The 22,640-nt window shown below is 56.6% G+C and overlaps 1 protein-coding gene across 3 annotated transcripts; it reads left to right on the top strand.

The window, feature by feature from the left end:
* The first annotated feature begins 15 nt into the window (after positions 1-15).
* Positions 16-22,592, top strand: OSGEP (O-sialoglycoprotein endopeptidase). 3 transcript variants are annotated; one of them, XR_013958211.1, is made up of 12 exons: positions 16-262; positions 367-486; positions 1,243-1,418; positions 2,254-2,349; positions 2,588-2,637; positions 3,646-3,724; positions 4,430-4,495; positions 6,115-6,205; positions 7,096-7,171; positions 7,358-7,456; positions 7,839-8,996; positions 10,345-10,706. XR_013958211.1 is itself a non-coding variant. In XM_080631818.1 (12 exons), exons 3-12 carry the CDS (start codon positions 11,517-11,519, stop codon positions 22,437-22,439), a joined length of 1,368 nt encoding a protein of 455 aa, XP_080487944.1. In that variant the 5' UTR covers positions 8,483-8,996; positions 10,345-10,403; positions 11,449-11,516; the 3' UTR covers positions 22,440-22,592. The 3 variants fall into 3 exon arrangements, 2 of the variants coding, with proteins under 2 accessions (XP_080487945.1, XP_080487944.1); XM_080631818.1 differs by lacking the exons at positions 16-262; positions 367-486; positions 1,243-1,418; ... (5 more) ...; positions 7,096-7,171; positions 7,358-7,456 and adding exons at positions 11,449-11,612; positions 11,714-11,834; positions 11,926-12,137; ... (5 more) ...; positions 21,346-21,490; positions 22,299-22,592 and having other exon boundaries at positions 8,483-8,996; positions 10,345-10,403; XM_080631819.1 differs by having other exon boundaries at positions 7,839-10,446.
* The last annotated feature ends 48 nt before the right edge of the window (positions 22,593-22,640 follow it).

Genomic DNA, 22,640 nt, shown 5'->3' with positions numbered 1-22,640 from the left:
GGGAGAGCGGGGCGGGGCGTCGCGGCGGGCTGACGTCATCAGAGCGCGCGGGAAAGCGGCGGGCGCGGGGAGCGGCGGCGGCGGCGGGGACCGAGGCCGGGGGACGCGGCGGGCTCGCTGACGTCACGCCGGCGACGCGCTGACGTCATGCCGACGGTGCTGGGCCTGGAGGGCTCGGCCAATAAGGTCGGGGCGGGCGTGGTGCGCGATGGCGTCATCCTGAGCAGCCGCCGCGCCACCTACGTCACGCCGCCGGGGCACGGTGAGGAGCGTGACGTCATCACGCGCACCCCTTCCCCATCCCCCCTCCTTCGCTTTATGACGTCATCCCCCTGCTTTATGACGTCATTCCCCCCCCCCCGCCAGGGTTCGCCCCCGGCCCCGTCGGGCGGCACCACCAGGGGGCGCTGTTGGGCCTCGTGGCCGCCGCCATGGCCGACGCCGGAGCCGGGCCCCGGGACCTGGACGGGATCGCGTTCACCCGCGGTAATGGGGGGGCCTTAGCGTGTCCTTAGCATGTTCTTAGCATGTTCTTAGCATGTTCTTAGCGTGTTCAGCCCCAAACCCATAGATGGGGGTCCCATGGGTGCCTGCTTCCATTTGGGACCCTCCCCATCCCCATAGGAGCCCATTGGGAGCTGTTTCGGGTCCCGTGTCCTTAGCATGTTCTTAGCATGTTTTTAGCGTGTTCACTCCCAAACCCATAGATGGGGGTCCCATGGGTGCCTGTTGGCCTCTCAGACCCTCCCCATCCCCATAGGAGCCCATTGGGAGGTGGTTTGTGTCCCGTGTCATTAGCATGTTCTTAGCATGTTCTTAGCATGTTCACCTCTAGACTCACAGATGGGGTCCCATGGGTGCCTGCTTCCATTTGGGACCCTCCCCAGCCCCATAGGAGCCCATTGGGAGGTGGTTTGGGTTGCGTGTCTTTAGCATGTTCTTAGCATGTTCTTAGCATGTTCACCTCCAAACCCATAGATGGGGTCCCATGGGTGCCTGCTTCCATTTGAGACCCTTCCCAGCCCCATAGGAGCCCATTGGGAGGTGGTTTGGGTCGCGCGTCCTTAGCATGTTCTTAGCATGTTCTTAGCATGTTCACCCCCAAACCCATAGATGGGGGTCCCATGGGTGCCTGTTGCCATCTCACACCCTCGTCAGCCCCATAGGAGCCCATTGGGAGCTGTTTCGGGTCGCGTGTCCTTAGCATGTCCTTAGCATGTCCTTCGCGTGTCGTTGGCGCAGGGCCGGGCCTGGGGGCGCCGCTGGCGGTGGTGGCGGCCGTGGGGCGCACCCTGGCGCAGCTCTGGGCCCTGCCCCTGCTGGGGGTCAATCACTGCGTGGGGCACATCGAGATGGGGCGGCTGCTGGCGCCCGCCCGCGACCCCCTCGTGCTCTACGTCAGTGGCGGCAACACCCAGGTGCCTGCTATGGGGTGGCTATGGGGCGCTATGGGGTGGCTATGGGGTGATATGGGGTGGCTATGGGGTGATATGGGGTGGGTATGGGGCGCTATGGGGTGGCTATGGGGCGCTATGGGGTGGGTTTGGGGTGATATGGGGGGATATGGGGTGATATGGGGTGGGTATGGGGTGATATGGGGTGGGTATGGGGCGCTATGGGGTGGGTATGGGGTGATATGGGGGGATATGGGGTGATATGGGGTGGGTATGGGGTGATATGGGGTGGGTATGGGGCGCTATGGGGTGGCTATGGGGCGCTATGGGGTGGGTTTGGGGTGGCTATGGGGGGATATGGGGTGCTATGGGGGGATGGGGAAGTTATGGGGGTTATGGGGTGTCTATGGGGTCTTGTGTGGGGTGTTAGTATGAGCTAACATGCAATAACGTGCTAACACGTGATAACATGTGATAACATACAATAACATGTGAGAACATGTAGTAACACGGGATAACCCGTGATAACATGCAATAATATGTGACAATACACGTTAACGCGTGTTAACGCGTCATAGCACGTGGTAACATGCGATAGCACGTGAGAGCATGAGATAACACGATAACATGTGGTAACACGCAACAACAGCTGGTAACGTGTGATAGCATGCAATGACACGTGGTAACGCGTGATAACACGTGATAGCACGCGATAACGCGCAATAACACGTGATAAAACACGATAACATGCGATAACGCGCAATAACACGTGATAAACCACGACAACACGCAAGGCCCTGCGTCAGGAGGGTGCGGGGGGGGGGGGGCCCGTGACGTCACGCGTGACGTCACGCCGCAGGTGATCGCCTTCTCCCGCCGCCGCTACCGCATCTTCGGGGAGACGCTGGACCTGGCCCTGGGGAACTGCCTGGACCGGCTGGCGCGGCTGCTGCGGGTCAGTGCCCGCCCCTTCCCCGCCTCCCCATTGGCTGAGCGGCGGCGCCGCCGCGCCCCCATTGGCCGAGCCGCGAGCCGGGCTGCGCGCCCATTGGCTGCGCCGCGGGGAAGGGCGCAGCCACTGCGGCGCCCCCTAGTGGGACGGGGACGGGGGGGGACGGGGGGGGGGGGACGGGAGGGGGGGGGCGGTGCGCTGACTCCGCCCCCTTTCGGCGCTGGCCACGCCCCCTCCGCAGCTGCCCAATGACCCGAGCCCCGGCTACAACGTGGAGGTGATGGCGAGGAGGTGAGGACCCCCTTAATAGACCCCGAACCCCGTTAATAGAGCTCCTAATCCCCCTTGATAGACCCAAACCCCCTTTAATAGAGCCCAAAATCCCTTAGTAGACCCTGAACCCCCTTAATAGACCCCGAACCCCCTTAATAGAGCCCAAACTCCCTTAATAGAGCCCTAATCCCCTTAATAGACCCTGAACCCCCTTAATAGACCCCAAACCCCGTTAATAGAGCTCCTAATCCCCCTTGATAGACCCAAACCCCCTTTAATAGAGCCCAAAATCCCTTAGTAGACCCTGAACCCCCTTAATAGACCCCGAACCCCCTTAATAGAGCCCAAACTCCCTTAATAGAGCCCTAATCCCCTTAATAGACCCTGAACCCCCTTAATAGACCCCAAACCCCGTTAATAGACCCCGAACCCCCTTAATAGACCCCGAACCCCCTTAATAGACCCAAAACCCCCTTAATAGAGCCCAAACTCCCTTAATACACCCTGAACCCCCTTAATAGACCCCAAACCCCCTTAATAGAGCCCTAATCCCCTTAATACACCCAAACCTCCCTTAATAGACTCCGAGTCCTTTTAATAGACCCCAAACCCCCTCAATAGAGCTCAAAGCTCCTTAATAGAGCCCGAACCCCCTTAATAGACCCAAACCCCAGTAATAGACCCCGAACCCCCTTAATAGGGCCCCAAACCCCCTAAATAGACCCCGATCCCCCTTAGTAGACCCCAAACCCCCTTAATAGATTCCAAATCTTATTAATAGACCCCAAACCCCCTTAATACACCCGGAAACCCCTTAATAGAGCCCAAACCCCCTTAATAGACCCAAACCCCATTAATAGATCCCGAACCCCCTTAACAACAGCCGAAAACCCTCTTAATAACACTGCAAAACCTCTTTATTAGAACCAAAATGCCTTCAATAGAGCCAAAACCCCTTTAATAGACCCCAAGCCCCCTTAATAGACCCCAAACCTCATTAATAGCCCCTCTTGGGGTCCCCCATAGAGGCCGCCGGCTGCTGGACCTGCCCTATGTGGTCAAAGGCATGGACGTGTCCTTCTCTGGGCTCCTGTCCCACCTCCAGGTGATGGGAATGCTGGGATATGGGCCCGGATGGGGCTGTTAAGGGGGGTTGGGTCTATTAAAGGGGTTTTGGGGTCAATGAAAGGGGTTTTGGGTCTATTAAGGGGATTTTGGGTCTAAGGAGGTTTGGGTCTATTAAGGGGGTTTTGGGTCTGTTAAGGGGGTTTGGGTCTATTAAGGGGATTTTGGTCTATTGAAGGGGTTTCGGGTCTATTATGGGGATATGGGGTCTATTAAGGGGGTTTCAGGTTTATTAAGGGGGTTTGGGTCTATTAAGGGGGTTTGGGGTCTATTAAGGGGGTTTGGGTCTATTAAGGGGGTTTCGGGTCTATTAAAGAGGTTTGGGTCTATTAAGAGGGTTTGAGTCTATTAAGTGGGTTTGAGGTCTATTAAGGGGATTTCGGGTCTATTAAGGGGGTTTTGGGTTTATTAAGGGGGTTTTGAGTCTATTAACACGGTTTGGGTCTATTATGTGGGTTTGGGTCTATTAAGGGTGTTTGGGGTCTATTAAGGGGGTTTGGGGTCTATTAAGGGGGTTTGGGGTCTATTAAGCGGGTTTCAGGTCTATTAAACAGGTTTGGGTCTATTAAGGGGGTTTGGGTCTATTAACGGTGTTTTGCCTCTATTAAGGGGATTTCAGGTCCATTAAGGGGTTATGGGGTCTATTAAGAGGGTTGGGGGTCTACTAACGGGGTTCCCCCCGCAGGCCATCACCCCGAAGCTGTTGGCGTCAGGGGAGGCGACCCCCGAAGATCTCTGCTTCTCCCTGCAGGTGACAGCGGCTATTATGGGATGGGGGGGTTCCTACTAACAGGGTTTGGGGTCCATTAAGGGGTTCTGGGGTCTCTTAAGGGGTTTTTTTTGGCCTCTTAACAGGGTTTGGGTCTATTAATGGGGCTTTGGGGTCTAATAAGTGGGGTTTGGTTCATTAAGGGTGTTTTGGGTGTATTAAAGGGGTTTGGGGTCTATTAAGGGGGCTTTGGGCTCTATTAAGTGGGTTTGGGGTCTAATAAAGGGGTTCTGGATTTTATTAAGGGGGTTTTGTGTCTATTAAAGGGGTTTTGGGTCTATTAAGAGGGGTTTGGGTCCATTAACAGGGGTCTGGGTCCATTAAGGGGGTTTCTGCTCTGTTAACCGGGCTTTAGGTTCTATTAAGGGGGTTTTGGGGTCTATTAACGGGGTTTGGGGGTCTATTAACCGGGTTTTGGGTCTATTAAGGGGGTTTGGGGTCTATTAATGGGGTTTTGGGTCTATTATCTGGATTTGGGGTCTATTAAGGGGGTTTTGGGGTCTATTAATGGGGGTTTGGGGTCTGTTATCTGGGATTGGGGTCTATGAACTGGGTTTGGGGGTCTGTTAACCGGTTTTTGAGTCTATTAAGGGGGTTTGGGGTCTATTAATGGGGTTTTGGATCTATTATCTGGGTTGGGGGTCTATTAAGGGGGTTTGGGGGTCTATTAATGGGGTTTGGGGTCTATTATCTGGGTTTGGGGTCTATTATCTGGGTTTTGGGGTCTGTTATCCAGGTTTGGGGTCTATTAACGGGGTTTGGGGTCCATTAACAGGGTTTTGGGGTCTATTAAGGGGGTTTGGGGTCTATTAAGGGGGTTTGGGGTCTATTATCTGGATTTTGGGTCTATTAAGGGGTTTTGGGTCTACTATCGAGATTTTGGGTCTATTAACTGGGTTTTTGGGTCTATTAACGGGGTTTTGGGGTCTATTATAGGGGTGTTGGGTCTACTAACCAGGTTTCAGGTCTATTAACCGGGTTTTGGGGTCTGTTATCCGGGTTTGGGGTCTATTAATGGGGTTTGGGGTCTATTACCCAGGCTTCGGGTCTGTTAACGAGGTTTGGGGTCTATTAATCGGGTTTTGAGGTCTATTAAGGGGGTTTGGGGTCTATTAATCGGGTTTTGGGTCTATTAAGGGGGTTTTGGGGTCTATTAAAGGGGGTTTGGATCTACTATCGAGGTTTTGGGTCTATTAACTGGGTTTTCGGTTCTATTAATGGGGTTTGGGGTCTATTATCTGGGTTTGGGGTCTATTAACCGGGTTTTGGGGTCGATTAAGGGGGTTTGGGGGTCTATTAACGGGGTTTTGGCATCTATTAAGGGGGTTTTGGGGTCTATTATAGGGGTGTTGGGTCTACTAACCAGGTTTCAGGTCTATTAACCGGCTTTTGGGGTCTCTTATCCGGGTTTGGGGTCTGTTAACCGGGTTTGGGTGTCCATTAACGGGGTTTGGTGTCCATTAACCGGGTTTTGCGGTCTGTTATCCGGGTTTCTCGTGTCCATTAACCGGGTTCTGGTGTCTGTTATCCGGGTTCCTTGGGGGGGGGGGGGGGGGGGGGTGGTCTCTTAACCGGGCTCCGCGCCCTGGCGCCCCCTGCAGGAGACGGCGTTCGCCATGCTGGCCGAGGTCACCGAGAGGGCGCTGGCGCTGACGCGCGCCCCGCACCTGCTGCTCGTGGGGGGCGTGGCCTGTGCGTCACGTGGTGGCGGGAAGGGGGCGTGGCTTCCGGGTTTGGCGGGAAAAGGGGGTGGGGGGGAGGGGGGATAAGGGGTGAGAGGTGCATCTATGGGGCTGGGACCCCTATATAGGGGGCGGGACCTAGGATATGGGGCTGGGATCAACATCTGTGGGGCTGGGCCCCATATATAGGGGGCAGGGACCTATGGATATGGGGCTGGGATCAACATCTGTGGGGCTGGGACCCACATCTATGGGGTTGGACCCATATATAGGGAGTGGGAACCATATATAGGGGGTGGGACCTATGGATATGGGGCTGGGATCAACATCTGTGGAGCTGGGACCCACATCTATGGGGCTGGAATCCATATATAGGGGGTGGGACCCACATCTGTGGGGCTGGGATCAATAGATATGGGGCTGGGACCCATCTATAGTGGCTGGGACCCACCTCTATGGGGCTGGGACGTATAGATATGGGGCTGGGACCCATATATAGGGACTGGGACCCATATATAGGGGGCGGGACCTAAAGATATGGGGCTGGGACCAACATCTATAGGGCTGGGATCCATATATAAAGGGTAGGACCAACATGTACGGGGCTGGGACCCATATATAGGGGGCGGGACCTATAGTTATGGGGCTGGGATCAACATCTATTTGGCTGGGACCTATAGATATGGGGCTGGGACCCATACATAGGGGGTGGGACCTATAGATATGGGGCTGAGATCAACATCTATGGGGCTGGGACCTATAGATATGGGGCTGGGACCCATATATAGGGGGCTGAAATCCATATATAGGGGTCTGGGATCTACATATATGGGGTGGGACCTATAGATATGGGGTGGGGACCCACATCTATGGGGCAGGACCCACATCTTCCCCCCCCAGGTAACCAGCGCCTGCAGGAGATGCTGCGGACGATGTGCAGTGCCCGGGGGGTCACGCTCTGCCCCACTGATGAGAGGTGTGGACCCACATCTATGGGGCTGGGACCCACATCTATGAGGCTGGGACCCATATGTAGGGGCTGGGACCCATATATAGGGACCTGGACCCATATATAGCGGGCTGGGACCCATATCTATAGGTCAGGCCCCCATCTATGGGGCTGAGCCCCATAGATCCTGGACACCCCCCCCTCTCCCCATAGGTACTGCATTGACAATGGGGCCATGATTGCGCAGGCGGGCTGGGAGATGCTGCGGGTGGGTCAGGTGACCGAGCTCGACCAATCAGGGATCACGCAGAGGTGAGCGCCCGCGACCCACAGCTATGAGGCTGGGACCCACATCTATGGGGCTGGGATCCATATGTAGGGGGCTGGGACCCATCTATAGGGGCTGGGACCCCCATCTATGTGGCTGGGACCCACATCTATGGGGCTGGGACCCATCTATAGGGCTGGGACCCATCTATAGTGGCTGGGACCCCCATCTATGTGGCTGGGACCCACATCTATGGGGCTGGGACCCATCTATAGGGGCTGGGACCCTCATCTATGGGGCTGGGACTCCCATCTATGGGACTGGGACCCCCATCTATGGGGCTGGGACCCCCATCTATAGGGGCTGGGACCCACATCTATGGGGCTGGGACTCATCTATGGGGCTCTGACCTCTCCCCCCCCTTAGGTACAGGACGGACGAGGTGGAGGTCACGTGGCGAGACTGAGCTGGCCCCGCCCCCTCATAAAGGCTCCGCCCCTCCACCAAGGCTCCGCCTCTTTATTCCTTATAAGGAAGTGAAGCGCCGCCCTCATTTGCATACCGTCTCCTTATAAGGGTGTTAAGCCACGCCCCCTCCCCTTCATTTGCATTCCCCGACTCTTTGCACCTTATAAGGACTTAAAGCGCCACCTCCCTCTTCATTTGCATCCCATCTCCATATAAGGAAGTGAAGCTACGCCCCTCTCCCCTTAATTTGCATCCCCCAACCCCTTCCTGCCTTATAAGGAAGTAAAGCCCCGCCTCCCCCTCATTTGCATGCCATCTACATATAAGGAAGTAAAGCACCGGCTTCCTCCCGTCATTTGCATGCCATCTCCTTATAAGGAAATGAAGCATGCCCCCTTTCTTTGCATCCCTCATGCCCTCATTTACATCCCATCTCCTTATAAGCCCCGCCTCCCCCTCATTTGCATCCCAACTCCTTATAAGGAAGTAAAGTCCCGCCTTCCCATAATTGCATCCATCTCCTTATAAGGAAGTAAAGCCACACCCCCTCCTTTGCATCCCTCCCCTTCATTTCCATCCCATTTCCTTATAAGGAAGTAAAGCCCCGCCTCCCTCCCCTCATTTACATCCCATTTCCTTATAAGGAAGTAAAGCCCCGCCTCCCCTCATTTACATGCCCTCTCCTTATAAGGAAGTAAAGCCCCGCCTCCCTCCCCTCATTTACATCCCATCTCCTTATTAGGAAGTAAAGCCCCGCCTCCCTATCCCTCATTTGCATCCTATATCCTTATAAGGAAGTGAAGCATTTCCCCCCTTTGCATCCCTCTACCCCTCATTTGCATTCCATCTCCTTATAAGGAAGTAAAGCCCGCCTCCCTTCATTTGCATCCGTCTCCTAATAAGGAAGTAAAGGCCCGCCTCCCTCCCCCTCATTTGCATCCCATCTCCTTATAAGGCAGCGCCCACCTCCCTCCACCCCTCTTCGCGCCACCACTCGAGGCCACGCCCCCTCCCTCCCCCTCACCCAATAGGAACGCGGCGCGCCCGAATTGGCGCCTGCGCAGTGGCGGGCGGTGCTCATTCCGCGCCGGGCGGCGCCGCGGGCGGATCTCTCTGGTAAGAGCGGCTCCGCGCTCGCTTTTATCCGGTTACCCCAGGCCGCGACCCGCGTTCCCCCCGCCGCCGCCAGCCTCGGGCGAGCGGGGTTTTAGCGGGGTCGCAGAGCAGCGCCCGCGGCTTTATCTTCACCCGGGGAGCGGAGCTCGGTGGCTCCGGCGGAGTTTGCGGGGCCGCACAGGGCTTAAAGGTGGTGGTGGGGGGGGTCCCCTCATTGAAGCTCCTTAAACCCCTTTATTTTTACCTTTATTTTCCTTTTCCTCTCCTTTTTTACCTTTATTCGGCCGATTTTCACGCGTTTCCGGCGCTTTTTGTCTCCATCTGGGCGCTTTTGACCTCATCCCGAGCCCTTCCCCTTTTTAAACGCCTTTAATTCAGTAAACACCGTTTTGTTTCCCCTTTATTTCCTATTTTTATGTGGGTTTTAGCTTAATTCACCGCTTTCCGCCTGTTTTATGGAGGTTTTGGTGGGGTTTATGTGCGTTCGGGCGGGGTTTTACCTCAGTTTTGCCTCCCCCCCTGCGGCTTTTCCCCTTTTTATCCCCCAAACCCCCATTTTCCATCATCTTATTTTATATTTTAATCACTTTATTACATTTATTACCCGATTTGAGGCGGTTTTATCGCGTTTTGATGGGGTTTTATCTCCATTTAGGACTTTTTTACCTCAGTTCCCCCCCTCTCCCCACGTGGCTTTTCCCCCTTTTATCCCCATAAACCCCTTTTTTAACCATTTTACTTTATATTTTAATCACTTCATTACATTTATTACCCGATTTGAGGCGTTTTTAACGCGTTTTGATGGGGTTTTATCTCCGTTTAGGACCCTTTTTACCTCAGTGAACGTAGCCCCCATTCTGCCCCCTTTATACCTCCGTAACCCCCCATTTCCAGCCTCATTTTATATCTTAATTAACATTTAATCGCCTTAATTCGCTTTTAAGTCGCTTAAATCATGAATTAAAGCTTTTTTCACCGCAACCGGAGGCTTTTTTACCTCAGTTTCGGCTCTTTTGGGCTCTTTTCCCCCCGTTTTCCTGCCCTAAACCGCTTTTTATCCGCTTTATTCTCTATTTCTCGTGGATTTATTGTATTAAATTCGTTTTAATGTCATTAAAGCCGCTTTATTTTCGTTTTCATGTTATTCAGTTCGGGTTTTAACCGATTTTTCCCCCTTTTTACCCCAATTCCGGGTGGGTTTTGCCTCCCCGCTTCAAAACCCCTCCTTTTTAATGGATTCTTAATGAAATAAAGCAAAACAGCTTTAATTTAACGCAATTAACTCGTTATTTTTATGTTTTTTGTCTGTTTTTCACCTCTTTAATCCCTTCTTCCCCCCTTTTTCCAGGACCCCGCTGGATTCTCCGTGTCTAAACGTTGAATTTCGGCTTTTAAACGCTTGAAAAGGTTCCGTTTTCGTCTTTTAATGCTTTACAAAGGATTTAATTCACGCCGGCGGGGGGATTTTATTGTATTTATCCTTTTATTATCGTTTTATTGTCGTTTTATTGCCCGTTTATTGCTGTTTTACCGCCGTTCCGTTCCAACAAGGCCGCAACCGTCCCCGGCCCCCCCCCCCCTTAACCCTTTAACCGCTCGAATTATTACTTTTTCACGCCGTTTTTAACCGTTTTCGCCGTGTTTTACGGCAAAAAACATTTAGTTTTTAAGGCGAATAACGTTTAATTGAAGAGTAAATGGTGAAATTGAGGTGTTTTCAGTGCGTTTTGGGGCGGGAAATGGGGGGAAAGCGCTTGAAAGCGAAGCGGGTGCGGAGGGAAATGGGTTAAAAATGGGTTAAAAATGGGTTAAAAATGGGGAAAGGATAAAAAAAAGGGATAAAAGGGAGGGGAATGGGGTTAAAAAGGGAAGGAAAGGGGAATGAAGAGGAAAGCCCGGGGATAAAGGGGTTAAAGGGGAAACTGGGATAAAATAAGGGGGGAAAAGGTGGAATTGGGCTTAGAAAGGGAGGAAAGGGTGAAATTGAAGTTAAAAAGGGGGAAGAAAGGGGGAAATGAGGAAATAAAGGGGGAAATAAAGGGGGGAAATGGGAAAAGAAGGGGGAAATGGGAAAATAAAGGGGAAAGAAAGGGGGAAATGGGGAAAATAAAGGGGAGGAAAGGTGGAAATGGGAAAATAAAGGGGAATAAGGCAGGAAATGGGGAAATAAAGGGAGAAATGGGAAAATAAAGGGGGGCTAACGCGGCAAATGGGACAGGAAGGGTGGAATAAAAGGGGGACATGGGAAATAAGGGTGGAAATGGGAAAATAAAGGGGGGAAGGGGGAAATAAAGGGGGAAATGGGAGGATAAAGCGGGAAACGGCCACTGCAGGCCTCACCCCCGGCAGCTGTTGCCTCCTCGGCGGCCGCCGCCTGACTGAGGGGAGGCCGGGGTGGGAGGGGGGGTGGCTCCTCTCTCCCCATTGGCTGACGCCCCCCGCGCATGCCCAGAGGGCGGGAGCGGGCTGCCCGCCCTCTTCCTCTGCGCATGCGCCAGCCCGCCCAGCCGCCGGGTGGCGATGGCGGCAGCGGCGGAAGGGCCGGAGGCCGAGGCCGGCGCCGAGGGGGCCGACGAGGAGGGGGACGGCGATGAGGAGGCCTTGAAGAGGCTGGAGGTGAAGGGGGGGACCCGGGGACCCCTTTTTGGGGGGGGTCCGGAAGCGTTTTGGGGGGGTCCCCCCCCCCTTTAAACCCCCTTTCCGCCCCCCCTTCATAGGAGCTCGTTGCGGAGCTGCAGCGCTTGCGGGTATCGTTGACCTCTGACCCCCCGGATGACCCCGAGGTCACGTTGGAACGGGAGATGGAGCGGACCGTGAGCTTGATGGAGGGCGTGCACGGTACTTGTGGGGCAGAGGGGAGCGCTATGGGGCTGCCCCATTGATTCCAATGGGCTCACTGATGGGGGGGTGTGTGTGTGTTTGGGCCTAGTGTCCCAACAGGCCCGCGGACGAGCCTTAGAGCTGCAGGCCGAGGCCTTGGGGGTCTGCCCCACCGCTGCCCCCCAAGTGGAGCAGGCCCTGAGCCGGGCCGTGAAGCTGGATCCGGGCCTGGCCTCTGCTTGGATCCGCTTGGGAGAGCTCCGCTGGGGCCGGGGGGACCTGGAGGGAGCCCGAGCCTGCTTCAGGGGGGCCCTGGCGCATGTGAGTGGGGCCGGGGGGGGGTATAGGGGGTTCTATGGGGGTTAGGGGGGGTTATATAGGGTGTATATGGGGTTCTATGGGGGTTAGGGGGGGTTATATAGGGTGTATATGGGGTTCTATGGGGGTTAGGGGGGGTTATATAGGGTGTATAGGGGGTTCTATGGGGGTTAGGGGGGGTTATATAGGGTGTATAGGGGGTTCTATGGGGGTTAGGGGGGGTTATATAGGGTGTATATGGGGTTCTATGGGGGTTAGGGGGGGTTATATAGGGTGTATAGGGGGTTCTATGGGGGTTAGGGGGGGTTATATGGGGTGTATAGGGGGTTCTATGGGGGTTAGGGGGGGTTATATAGGGTGTATAGGGGGTTCTATGGGGGTTAGGGGGGGTTATATAGGGTGTATATGGGGTTCTATGGGGTTAGGGGGGGTTATATAGGGTGTATAGGGGGTTCTATGGGGGTTAGGCGGGGTTATATAGGGTGTATAGGGGGTTCTATGGGGGTTAGGGGGGGTTATATAGGGTGTATATGGGGTTCTATGGGGGTTAGGGGGGGTTATATAGGGTGTATAGGGGGTTCTATGGGGGTTAGGGGGGGTTATATAGGGTGTATATGGGGTTCTATGGGGTTAGGGGGGGTTATATAGGGTGTATAGGGGGTTCTATGGGGGTTAGGCGGGGTTATATAGGGTGTATAGGGGGTTCTATGGGGGTTAGGGGGGGTTATATAGGGTGTATAGGGGGTTCTATGGGGGTTAGGGGGGGTTATATAGGGTGTATAGGGGGTTCTATGGGGGTTAGGGGGGGTTATATAGGGTGTATATGGGGTTCTATGGGGTTAGGGGGGGTTATATAGGGTGTATAGGGGGTTCTATGGGGGTTAGAGGGGGTTATATAGGGTTATATAGGATGTATATGGGGGTTAGGGGGGTTCTATGGGGGTTGGGGGGGTTATATGGGTTATATGGGGTGTATATGGGGTTCTATGGGGGTTAGGGGGGGTTATATAGGGTGTATAGGGGGTTCTATGGGGGTTAGGCGGGGTTATATAGGGTGTATAGGGGGTTCTATGGGGGTTAGGCGGGGTTATATAGGGTGTATATGGGGTTCTATGGGGGTTAGGGGGGGTTATATAGGGTGTATAGGGGGTTCTGTGGGGGTTAGGGGGGGTTATGTAGGGTGTATAGGGGGTTCTATGGGGGTTAGGCGGGGTTATATAGGGTGTATAGGGGGTTCTATGGGGGTTAGGCGGGGTTATATAGGGTGTATATGGGGTTCTATGGGGGTTGGGGGGGTTATATAGGGTGTATATGGGGTTCTATGGGGGTTGGGGGGGTTATATAGGGTGTATATGGGGTTCTATGGGGGTTAGGGGGGGTTATATAGGGTGTATAGGGGGTTCTATGGGGGTTAGGGGGGGTTATATAGGGTGTATAGGGGGTTCTATGGGGGTTAGGCGGGGTTATATAGGGTGTATAGGGGGTTCTATGGGGGTTAGGCGGGGTTATATAGGGTGTATATGGGGTTCTATGGGGGTTGGGGGGGTTATATAGGGTGTATATGGGGTTCTATGGGGGTTGGGCGGGTTATATAGGGTGTATAGGGGATTCTATGGGGGTTAGGGGGGGTTATATAGGGTGTATAGGGGGTTCTATGGGGGTTAGGGGGGTTATATAGGGTGTATAGGGGGTTCTATGGGGGTTAGGGGGGGTTATATAGGGTGTATATGGGGTTTTATGGGGGTTAGGGGGGGTTATATAGGGTGTATATGGGGTTCTATGGGGGTTGGGTGGGTTATATAGGGTGTATAGGGGGTTCTATGGGCGTTAGGGGGGGTTATATAGGGTGTATAGGGGGTTCTATGGGGGTTGGGTGGGTTATATAGGGTGTATATGGGATTCTATGGGGGTTAGGGGGGGTTATATAGGGTGTATAGGGGGTTCTATGGGGGTTAGGGGGGGTTATATAGGGTGTATATGGGGTTCTATGGGGGTTAGGGGGGGTTATATAGGGTGTATATGGGGTTCTATGGGGGTTGGGTGGGTTATATAGGGTGTATAGGGGGTTCTATGGGTGTTAGGGGGGGTTATATAGGGTGTATAGGGGGTTCTATGGGGGTTAGGGGGGTTATATAGGGTGTATAGGGGGTTCTATGGGGGTTAGGGGGGGTTATATAGGGTGTATAGGGGGTTCTATGGGGGTTAGGGGGGGTTATATAGGGTGTATAGGGGGTTCTATGGGGGTTAGGGGGGTTATATAGGGTGTATAGGGGGTTCTATGGGGGTTAGGGGGGGTTATATAGGGTGTATAGGGGGTTCTATGGGGGTTAGGGGGGGTTATATAGGGTGTATATGGGATTCTATGGGTGTTAGGGGGGGTTATATAGGGTGTATATGGGGTTCTATGGGGGTTAGGGGGGGTTATATAGGGTGTATAGGGGGTTCTATGGGTGTTAGGGGGGTTATATAGGGTGTATATGGGGTTCTATGGGGGTTAGGGGGGGTTATATAGGGTGTATATGGGGTTCTATGGGGGTTAGGGGGGGTTATATAGGGTGTATAGGGGGTTCTATGGGGGTTAGGGGGGGTTATATGGGGTGTATAGGGGGTTCTATGGGGGTTAGGGGGGGTTATATAGGGTGTATAGGGGGTTCTGTGGGGGTTGGGCGGGTTATATAGGGTGTATAGGGGGTTCTATGGGGGTTCTATTGGGGTTAGGGGGGTGTATAGGGGATTCTGTGGGGATTAGGGGGGTGTATAGGAGGTTCTATGGGGTTGCGGGGGTTGTATGGGGTTTATAGGGGGTTATATGGGGGTTAGGGGGTGTATAGAGGGCTCTATGGGGGTTCTGTTTGGGTTAGGCGGGTGTATAGGGGGCTCTATGGGGGTTCTATTGGGGTTAGGGGAGTGTATAGGGGGTCATATGGGGTTTAGGGGGGTGTATAGGGGGTTCTATGGAGGTAAGGGGGGTTATATGGGGGTTAGGAGGGTGTATAGGGATATCTATGGGGGTTAGGGGGGATATAGGGGGTTCTATTGGGGTTAGGGGGGTTATATGGGGTTTATAGGGGGTTATATGGGGGTTAGGGGTAGTTATTTGGGGTTTATAGGGGGTTATGTGGGGGTTAGGGGGGTGTATAGGGGATTCTATGGGGGTTCTATGGGGGTTAGGGGGGATATAGGGGGTTCTATGGGGTTAAGGGTGGGTTATATGGGGTTTATAGAGGGTTCTATGGGGGTTAGGGGGGATATAGGGGGTTCTATGGGGGTTGGGGGGGATATAGAGTTGTATGGGGATTAGGGGTGTGTATAGGAGTTTGTATTGGGGGTTGTATGTGATATATAGGGTGGTGTATGAGCTATATAGGGCAATATGGGGTATGTAGAGGGTTATATGGGGCTAAAGGGGGGGGGTTGGGGGTTGTGGGGCTCTATAGGGGCTCTATGGGCTTAAAGGAGAGATATAGATGCTTATGGGTCTCTATAGGGGTTCTATGGGCTTAAAGGGGGGCATATAGGCGGTTATGGGCCTCTATAGGGGCTCTATGGGCTTAAAGGGAGGGATATAGGGGCTTATGCGGCTCTATAGGGGATTATATGCGCTTAAAGGGGGGGATATAGGGCGTTATGGGGTTCTATAGGGGCTCTCTGGGCTTAAAGGGGGGGATATAGGGGCTTATGCGGCTCTATAGGGGCTCTATGGGCTTAAAGGGGGGGATATAGGGGCTTATGCGGCTCTATAGGGGATTATATGCGCTTAAAGGGGGGGATATAGGGGCTTATGGGGCTCTATAGGGGCTCTATGGGCTTAAAGGGGGGGATATAGGGGCTTATGGGGCTCTATAGGGGCTCTCTGGGCTTAAAGGGGGGGATATAGGGGCTTATGGGGCTCTATAGGGGCTCTCTGGGCTTAAAGGGGGGGATATAGGGGCTTATGGGGCTCTATAGGGGCTCTCTGGGCTTAAAGGGGGGGATATAGGGGCTTATGGGGCTCTATAGGGGCTCTATGGGCTTAAAGCCCGCCATTGGCTCCTCGCTGCCTCTAACCCCGCCCCCCCGCCCTCCTCCCATTGGCCGCCGCCGTAGCCCCGCCCCCGTGACGTCACGCCGGGGGCCGAGGCCCGCGCCCGCCGCCTCCTGTCCGTGGTGCTCCGGGCCGGGGGGGGCGGCGCCGGGGCCCTGCGAGAGAGCCTGGCCCAGGCCGAGGCCGCCGTGCGCTGCCAGCCCTGCGCTGGGGCCTCCTGGTGTGAGCTGTGGGGCGCTGTGGGGAGCTATGGGGCGCTATGGGGAGCTATGGGGCGCTATGGGGGTCTATGGGGGGGTCTATGGGGTGCTATGGGGAGCTATGGGGAGCTATGGGGTGTCTGTGGGGCGCTATGGGGGTCTATGGGGAGCTATGGGGGTCTGTGGGGCGCTATGGGGTGTCTACGGGGGATCTATGGGGTGTCTATGGGGGGTCTATGGGGTGTCTGTGGGGGTCTATGGGGGGTCTATGGGGTGTCTATGGGGGTCTATGGGGTGCTATGGGGTGTCTACGGGGGATCTATGGGGTGTCTATGGGGGGTCTATGGGGTGTCTATGGGGGTCTATGGGGGGTCTATGGGGTGTCTATGGGGTGTCTGTGGGGGTCTATGGGGGGTCTATGGGGTGTCTATGGGGCGCTATGGGGCTCTATGGGGCGCTATGGGGGTCTATGTGGTGTCTATGGGGTGTCTATGGGGTATCTATGGGGAGCTATGGGGGTCTATGGGGTGTCTATGGGGGTCTACGGGGGATCTATGGGGTGTCTATGGGGCGCTATGGGGGGTCTATGGGGCGCTATGGGGTGTCTATGGTGTGTCATGGGGCAGCTGTGGGGCGCTATGGGGCGCTATGGGGGTCTATGGGGGCTCTATGGGGCGCTATGGGGCTCTATGGGGGCTCTATGGGGGTCTATGGGGCGCTATGGGGTGTCTGTGTGGCGCTATGGGTGTCTGTGGGGCTCTATGGTGGGTCTATGGGGTGTCATGGGGCAGCTGTGGGGCGCTATGGGGGAGTGTATGGGGGTCTGTGGGGGGTCTCTGGGGTGGGGGGGGCTCTGGGGGGGTCATTGGGTGCTGTGGGGTGTCTGTCGGGTGTCTATGGGGGTCTTATGGGGCTCTATGGGATGTCATGGGGCGCTATGGGGGTCTATGGGGCGCTATGGGGGGTGTATGGGGCTCTCTGGGGCGTTATGGGGGGGGGGGCTCTATGGGGTCTCTGTGGGGCTCTATGGGGCAGCTGTGGGGTCTCTATGGGGGCCTATGGGGACTTTACGGGGTCTCTATGGGGTCTGTGTGGGGCTCTGTGGGTCTATGGGGCTCTTTGGGGTCTTTCTGAGTCCCTATGGGGTCCCTATGGGTCGCTATGGGGTCCCTATGGGTCTCTGTGGGTCGCTATGGGTCTCTGTGCCCCCAGATGTCCTGGGCAATGCCTACGTCTCGCTCTTCTTCGCCGGGGGGCAGAGCCCCGAGGCCGCGCGCCGGGCCCTGGGCGCCTACGCACAGGCCGTATGTGGGGCAGGGGGGCCCTATGGGGCTGGGAGGGTCCCTATGGGGCTGGGGGGTCTCTATGGGGCAGAGGAGTTCCTGTGGGGCAGGGTGGTTCCTATGGGGTCTTCCTATGGGGAAGGGAAGTCCCTATACAGTCTCTATGGGCTGGCGCTATGGGGCAGAAGGTGCCTATGGGGTAGGGGGCTCCCTATGGAGTGTTCCTATGGGGCAGGGGAGTCCCTATGGGGGTTCACTATGGGGCAGGGCGGTCTCTGTGGGGTGTTGCTATGGGGCAGAGGGCTCTCTATGGGGCAGGGTGGTCCCTATGGGGTGTTGCTATGGGGCAGAGGGCTCTCTATGGGGCAGGGTGGTCCCTATGGGGTGTTGCTATCGGGCAGAGGGCTCTCTATGGGGCAGGGTGGTTCCTATGGGGTATCGCTATGGGGCAGAGGGCTCTCTCTATGGGGCGTTCCCAGCCAATAGCCTTGCCCCATAGGAGCGCGTGGACCCGGAAGCAGCCAATAACCCGGACCTGCACCTCAACCGTGCCACCGTGAGTCAGCCAATGGGGTGCAGGGGGCGGGTCCCGGGCGCTTGAGCTGTCCAATGGGGTGCAAGAACCCAGCTTGGGGGCGTGGCCTCCCCAAACCCTTCCTATTGGCTGATTAAGAACCTATGGCAGGGGCTCTGGCCTTCCATATAAGGCAGTCCAAGGGGCGTGGCCAACACGGGGTGGGGCGGCAGCCAATGAGAGCGCAGCCCATGGGCACGGCAGCCAATGGGGAAGGTGCTTCTCCGTCTGTGCCAGCAGGGGGCGCCATAGTGCGGGAGCCGGCTCGGTGGGGAGGGGGAGTCGCAGCCAATGGGGGAGACGCTTCTCAGTCCGCGCCAGCAGGGGGCGCCATAACGCGGGAGTCGCAGCCAATGGGAGGCGCCGTTAGGGGCGGAGGGGTGGGGGATCAGCCAATCAGGGCGCGTGTGTGGGGCGCGGCAGCCAATGGGAGGCGCCGTTGCAGCTGCTGCAGTACGAGGAGCGCTTCGGGGCGGCCCTGGAGGGGCTGAGCCGGGCGGGGGCGCTGGCGCCCGGGTGGGCGGAGCCTCGGCGGCGCCACGCCCAGCTCCTGGACTTCCTGTCCCGCCTCTGCGCCGCGCTGGCCAATCGGGTGAGAGGGGGCGGGGCCAATCGGGGTCACGTGGGGGGAGGGGGGAACTGGGAATCAATGGGGGGCAGTGGGAGTCAATGGGGGCCAATGGGATCAATGGGGCTTAATGGGATCAGTGGGGTCGATGGGGCTCAATGGGTGTCAATGGTGTCAATGGGTGTCAGTGGGGCTCAATGGGAGTCAATGGGGCTCAATGGGAGTCAATGGGTGTCAATGGGTGTCAGTGGGGCTCAATGGCTGTCAATGGGTGTCAGTGGGGCTCAATGGGGCTCAGTGGGGCTCAATGGGTGTCAATGGGGCTCAATGGCTGTCAATGGGGCTCAATGGGAGTCAATGGGTGTCAATGGGTGTCAGTGGGGCTCAATGGCTGTCAATGGGTGTCAGTGGGGCTCAATGGGAGTCAATGGGGCTCAATGGGGCTCAGTGGGTGTCAATGGCTGTCAATGGGGCTCAATGGCTGTCAATGGGGCTCAATGGGGCTCAATGGCTGTCAATGGGTGTGAATGGGGCTCAATGGGTGTCAATGGGTGTCAATGGGGCTCAGTGGGGCTCAATGGGTGTCAATGGGGCTCAATGGCTGTCAATGGGTGTCAGTGGGGCTCAGTGGGGCTCAATGGGTGTCAGTGGGGCTCAATGGGTGTCAATGGGGCTCAATGGCTGTCAATGGGTGTCAATGGGGCTCAGTGGGGCTCAATGGGTGTCAATGGGGCTCAATGGGGCTCAGTGGGGCTCAGTGGGTGTCAATGGGTGTCAATGGGGCTCAGTGGGGCTCAGTGGGTGTCAATGGGTGTCAATGGGGCTCAGTGGGGCTCAGTGGGTGTCAATGGGTGTCAATGGGGCTCAATGGCTGTCAATGGGGCTCAATGGGGCTCAATGGGTGTCAGTGGGGCTCAATGGCTGTCAATGGGTGTGAATGGGGCTCAATGGGTGTCAATGGGTGTCAATGGGGCTCAGTGGGGCTCAATGGGTGTCAATGGGGCTCAATGGCTGTCAATGGGTGTCAATGGGGCTCAGTGGGGCTCAATGGGTGTCAATGGGGCTCAATGGCTGTCAGTGGGGCTCAGTGGGTGTCAATGGGTGTCAATGGGGCTCAGTGGGGCTCAATGGGTGTCAATGGGGCTCAATGGCTGTCAATGGGTGTGAATGGGGCTCAATGGGTGTCAATGGGTGTCAATGGGGCTCAGTGGGGCTCAATGGGTGTCAATGGGGCTCAATGGCTGTCAATGGGTGTCAATGGGGCTCAGTGGGGCTCAATGGGTGTCAGTGGGGCTCAATGGGTGTCAATGGGGCTCAATGGCTGTCAGTGGGGCTCAGTGGGTGTCAATGGGTGTCAATGGGGCTCAGTGGGGCTCAATGGGTGTCAGTGGGGCTCAATGGGTGTCAATGGGGCTCAATGGCTGTCAATGGGTGTCAATGGGGCTCAGTGGGGCTCAATGGGTGTCAATGGGGCTCAATGGGGCTCAGTGGGGCTCAGTGGGTGTCAATGGGTGTCAATGGGGCTCAGTGGGGCTCAGTGGGTGTCAATGGGTGTCAATGGGGCTCAGTGGGGCTCAGTGGGTGTCAATGGGTGTCAATGGGGCTCAATGGCTGTCAATGGGGCTCAATGGGGCTCAATGGGTGTCAGTGGGGCTCAATGGCTGTCAATGGGTGTGAATGGGGCTCAATGGGTGTCAATGGGTGTCAATGGGGCTCAGTGGGGCTCAATGGGTGTCAATGGGGCTCAATGGCTGTCAATGGGTGTCAATGGGGCTCAGTGGGGCTCAATGGGTGTCAATGGGGCTCAATGGCTGTCAGTGGGGCTCAGTGGGTGTCAATGGGTGTCAATGGGGCTCAGTGGGGCTCAATGGGTGTCAATGGGGCTCAATGGCTGTCAATGGGTGTCAATGGGGCTCAGTGGGGCTCAGTGGGGCTCAGTGGGGCTCAATGGGTGTCAATGGGGCTCAGTGGGGCTCAATGGGTGTCAATGGGGCTCAATGGCTGTCAATGGCTGTCAATGGGGCTCAGTGGGGCTCAATGGGTGTCAGTGGGGCTCAATGGGTGTCAATGGGGCTCAATGGCTGTCAGTGGGGCTCAGTGGGGCTCAGTGGGTGTCAATGGGGCTCAGTGGGGCTCAGTGGGTGTCAATGGCTGTCAGTGGGGCTCAGTGGGGCTCAATGGGTGTCAATGGGGTCCATGCTGTCCCTGTCCCTCCATGGCTCTCACCGCTCTCTTCCCCCTTCCCAGCCCCCTTCCCGCGGGAAGCGGCGCCGGAGCCGCCCGGACCCCGCCGCCCCTCCCCCCTCTTCCTCCTCCTCCCCCTCCCCCCTCCCCCCTTCCCTAAGCCCCGCCCCCTTGAGCGAGCTCCGCCCGGGGCCCAACCCCCGCCGCGCTCTCATTGGCCGCGTCCTCTTCACCTGCGCCCCGGAGGGGCGGGTCCCATAGTAAGCCCCGCCCCCTTCCCCCCCCCACGTGACCACCCCTTTCCTTATATGGAAGAAGGGGTGGGGCTGAGGGAGGCGCTAACCCCCTCCCCTCCCTCCCCCCCCCCCCCCCCAATAGCGCCCTGGGATTGGCTGACGGAGCAGGGGGCGTGGCCGCCGTCACCGTCTACAACGCGGCTCCTGATTGGACGGTGGCTGTCGGCGACAGCGTGGCCGTGCCCCGGCCCTGCCTCAAGCACCACCTGCACCAGCACCAGGGGCAGGTCAGTGGAGCCCTATGGGGCTCTATGGGGGTCTATGGGGCTCTATGGGGGTCTATGGGGCTCCATGGGGGTCTGTGGGGTTCTATAAGGGTCTATGGGGCTCTATGGGGCTGTATAGGCGTCTATGGGGCTCTGTAGTGGTCTATATAGGGGGCTATGGGGGGCTATGGACCTCTATGGGGCTATATATGGGGTCTATAGGGTACCTATGGGGCTCTATGGGGGTCTCTATAGGCGTCTATGGGGGGTATGGCGCTTTATAAGACTCTATGGGGCTCTATATGGGGTCTGGGGGGGGTCTATGTGGGGCTCTATAGGGGTTTAAGGGGCTCTATGGGGGTCTACGGGGGCTTAGAGGTGTCTGTGGGGCTCTATATGGGGGGTCTGTAGGGGTCTATGGGGCTTTATGGGGGACTATGGGGATCTATAGGGGTCTGTGGGGCTCTATGGGGTCTCTGTGGGGCTCTGTGAGCTCTATGGGGCTCTATATGGGGTCTTGGGGCTCCATAGGAGTCTATGGGGCTCTATATGGGGTTTACAGGGGTCTGTGGGGCTCTATATGGGGGTCTCTGGGTCTCTATGGGGTCTCTGTAAGGGTCTGTGGGGTCGATAGGGGTTTATGGGGTTCTATGGGGGCTTAGAGGGGTCTGTTGGGCTCTCTATGGGGTCTTTGGGGTCTCTATAGGAGGCTGGGGGGCTTTATATGGGGTCTGTGGAGTTTCTATGGGGTCTCTATGGGGCTCTATGGGGTCTATGGGGCTCTATAGGGTCTATGGGTCCCTATGGGCTCTCTCCCCTCCCCCCGCAGACGTTCTCGTTCGTGGGGGTCCGGGTCCCCTCCCCCCTCTCGCTCCTCATCAATGGGAGCCCCCCCCCGGGCTCCGCCCTGGCCCCCGCCCGCCTCCTGCTGCGGGCGGACCCCGCCCCGGACACGCCCCCCGCGCCCTGAGCCAATCAGAGGCCGAGCTGGGCACTGGGCGGCGCCATTGAGGGGACGGCGGGGGGGGGGGGGGGGACGGAAGACGACATGGGGGCGGCCATCTTGGATCGAGACATGGAGGCGGCCATCTTGGATCGAGACACGGGGGTGGCCATCTTGGATCGACACATGGAGGCGGCCATGTTGGAGAGTGCAATGGAGGCGGCCATC

The sequence above is a fragment of the Psittacula echo genome, assembly GCF_963264785.1.
Source record: "Psittacula echo genome assembly, chromosome: 19".
Lineage (NCBI taxonomy): Eukaryota > Metazoa > Chordata > Aves > Psittaciformes > Psittacidae > Psittacula > Psittacula echo.
This window is presented reverse-complemented; position numbering and strand designations above follow the sequence as displayed.

Bases quoted from the DNA above. Each gene is read 5' to 3' on its own strand.
- OSGEP (XM_080631818.1), top strand. From the start codon at position 11,517: ATGGCGGCAGCGGCGGAAGGGCCGGAGGCCGAGGCCGGCGCCGAGGGG. The intron at 12,138-16,220 runs GTGAGTGGGGCC...CCGCCGCCGTAG, and splicing joins TCAGGGGGGCCCTGGCGCAT to CCCCGCCCCCGTGACGTCAC. The intron at 16,381-17,570 runs GTGAGCTGTGGG...CTGTGCCCCCAG, and splicing joins CTGCGCTGGGGCCTCCTGGT to ATGTCCTGGGCAATGCCTAC.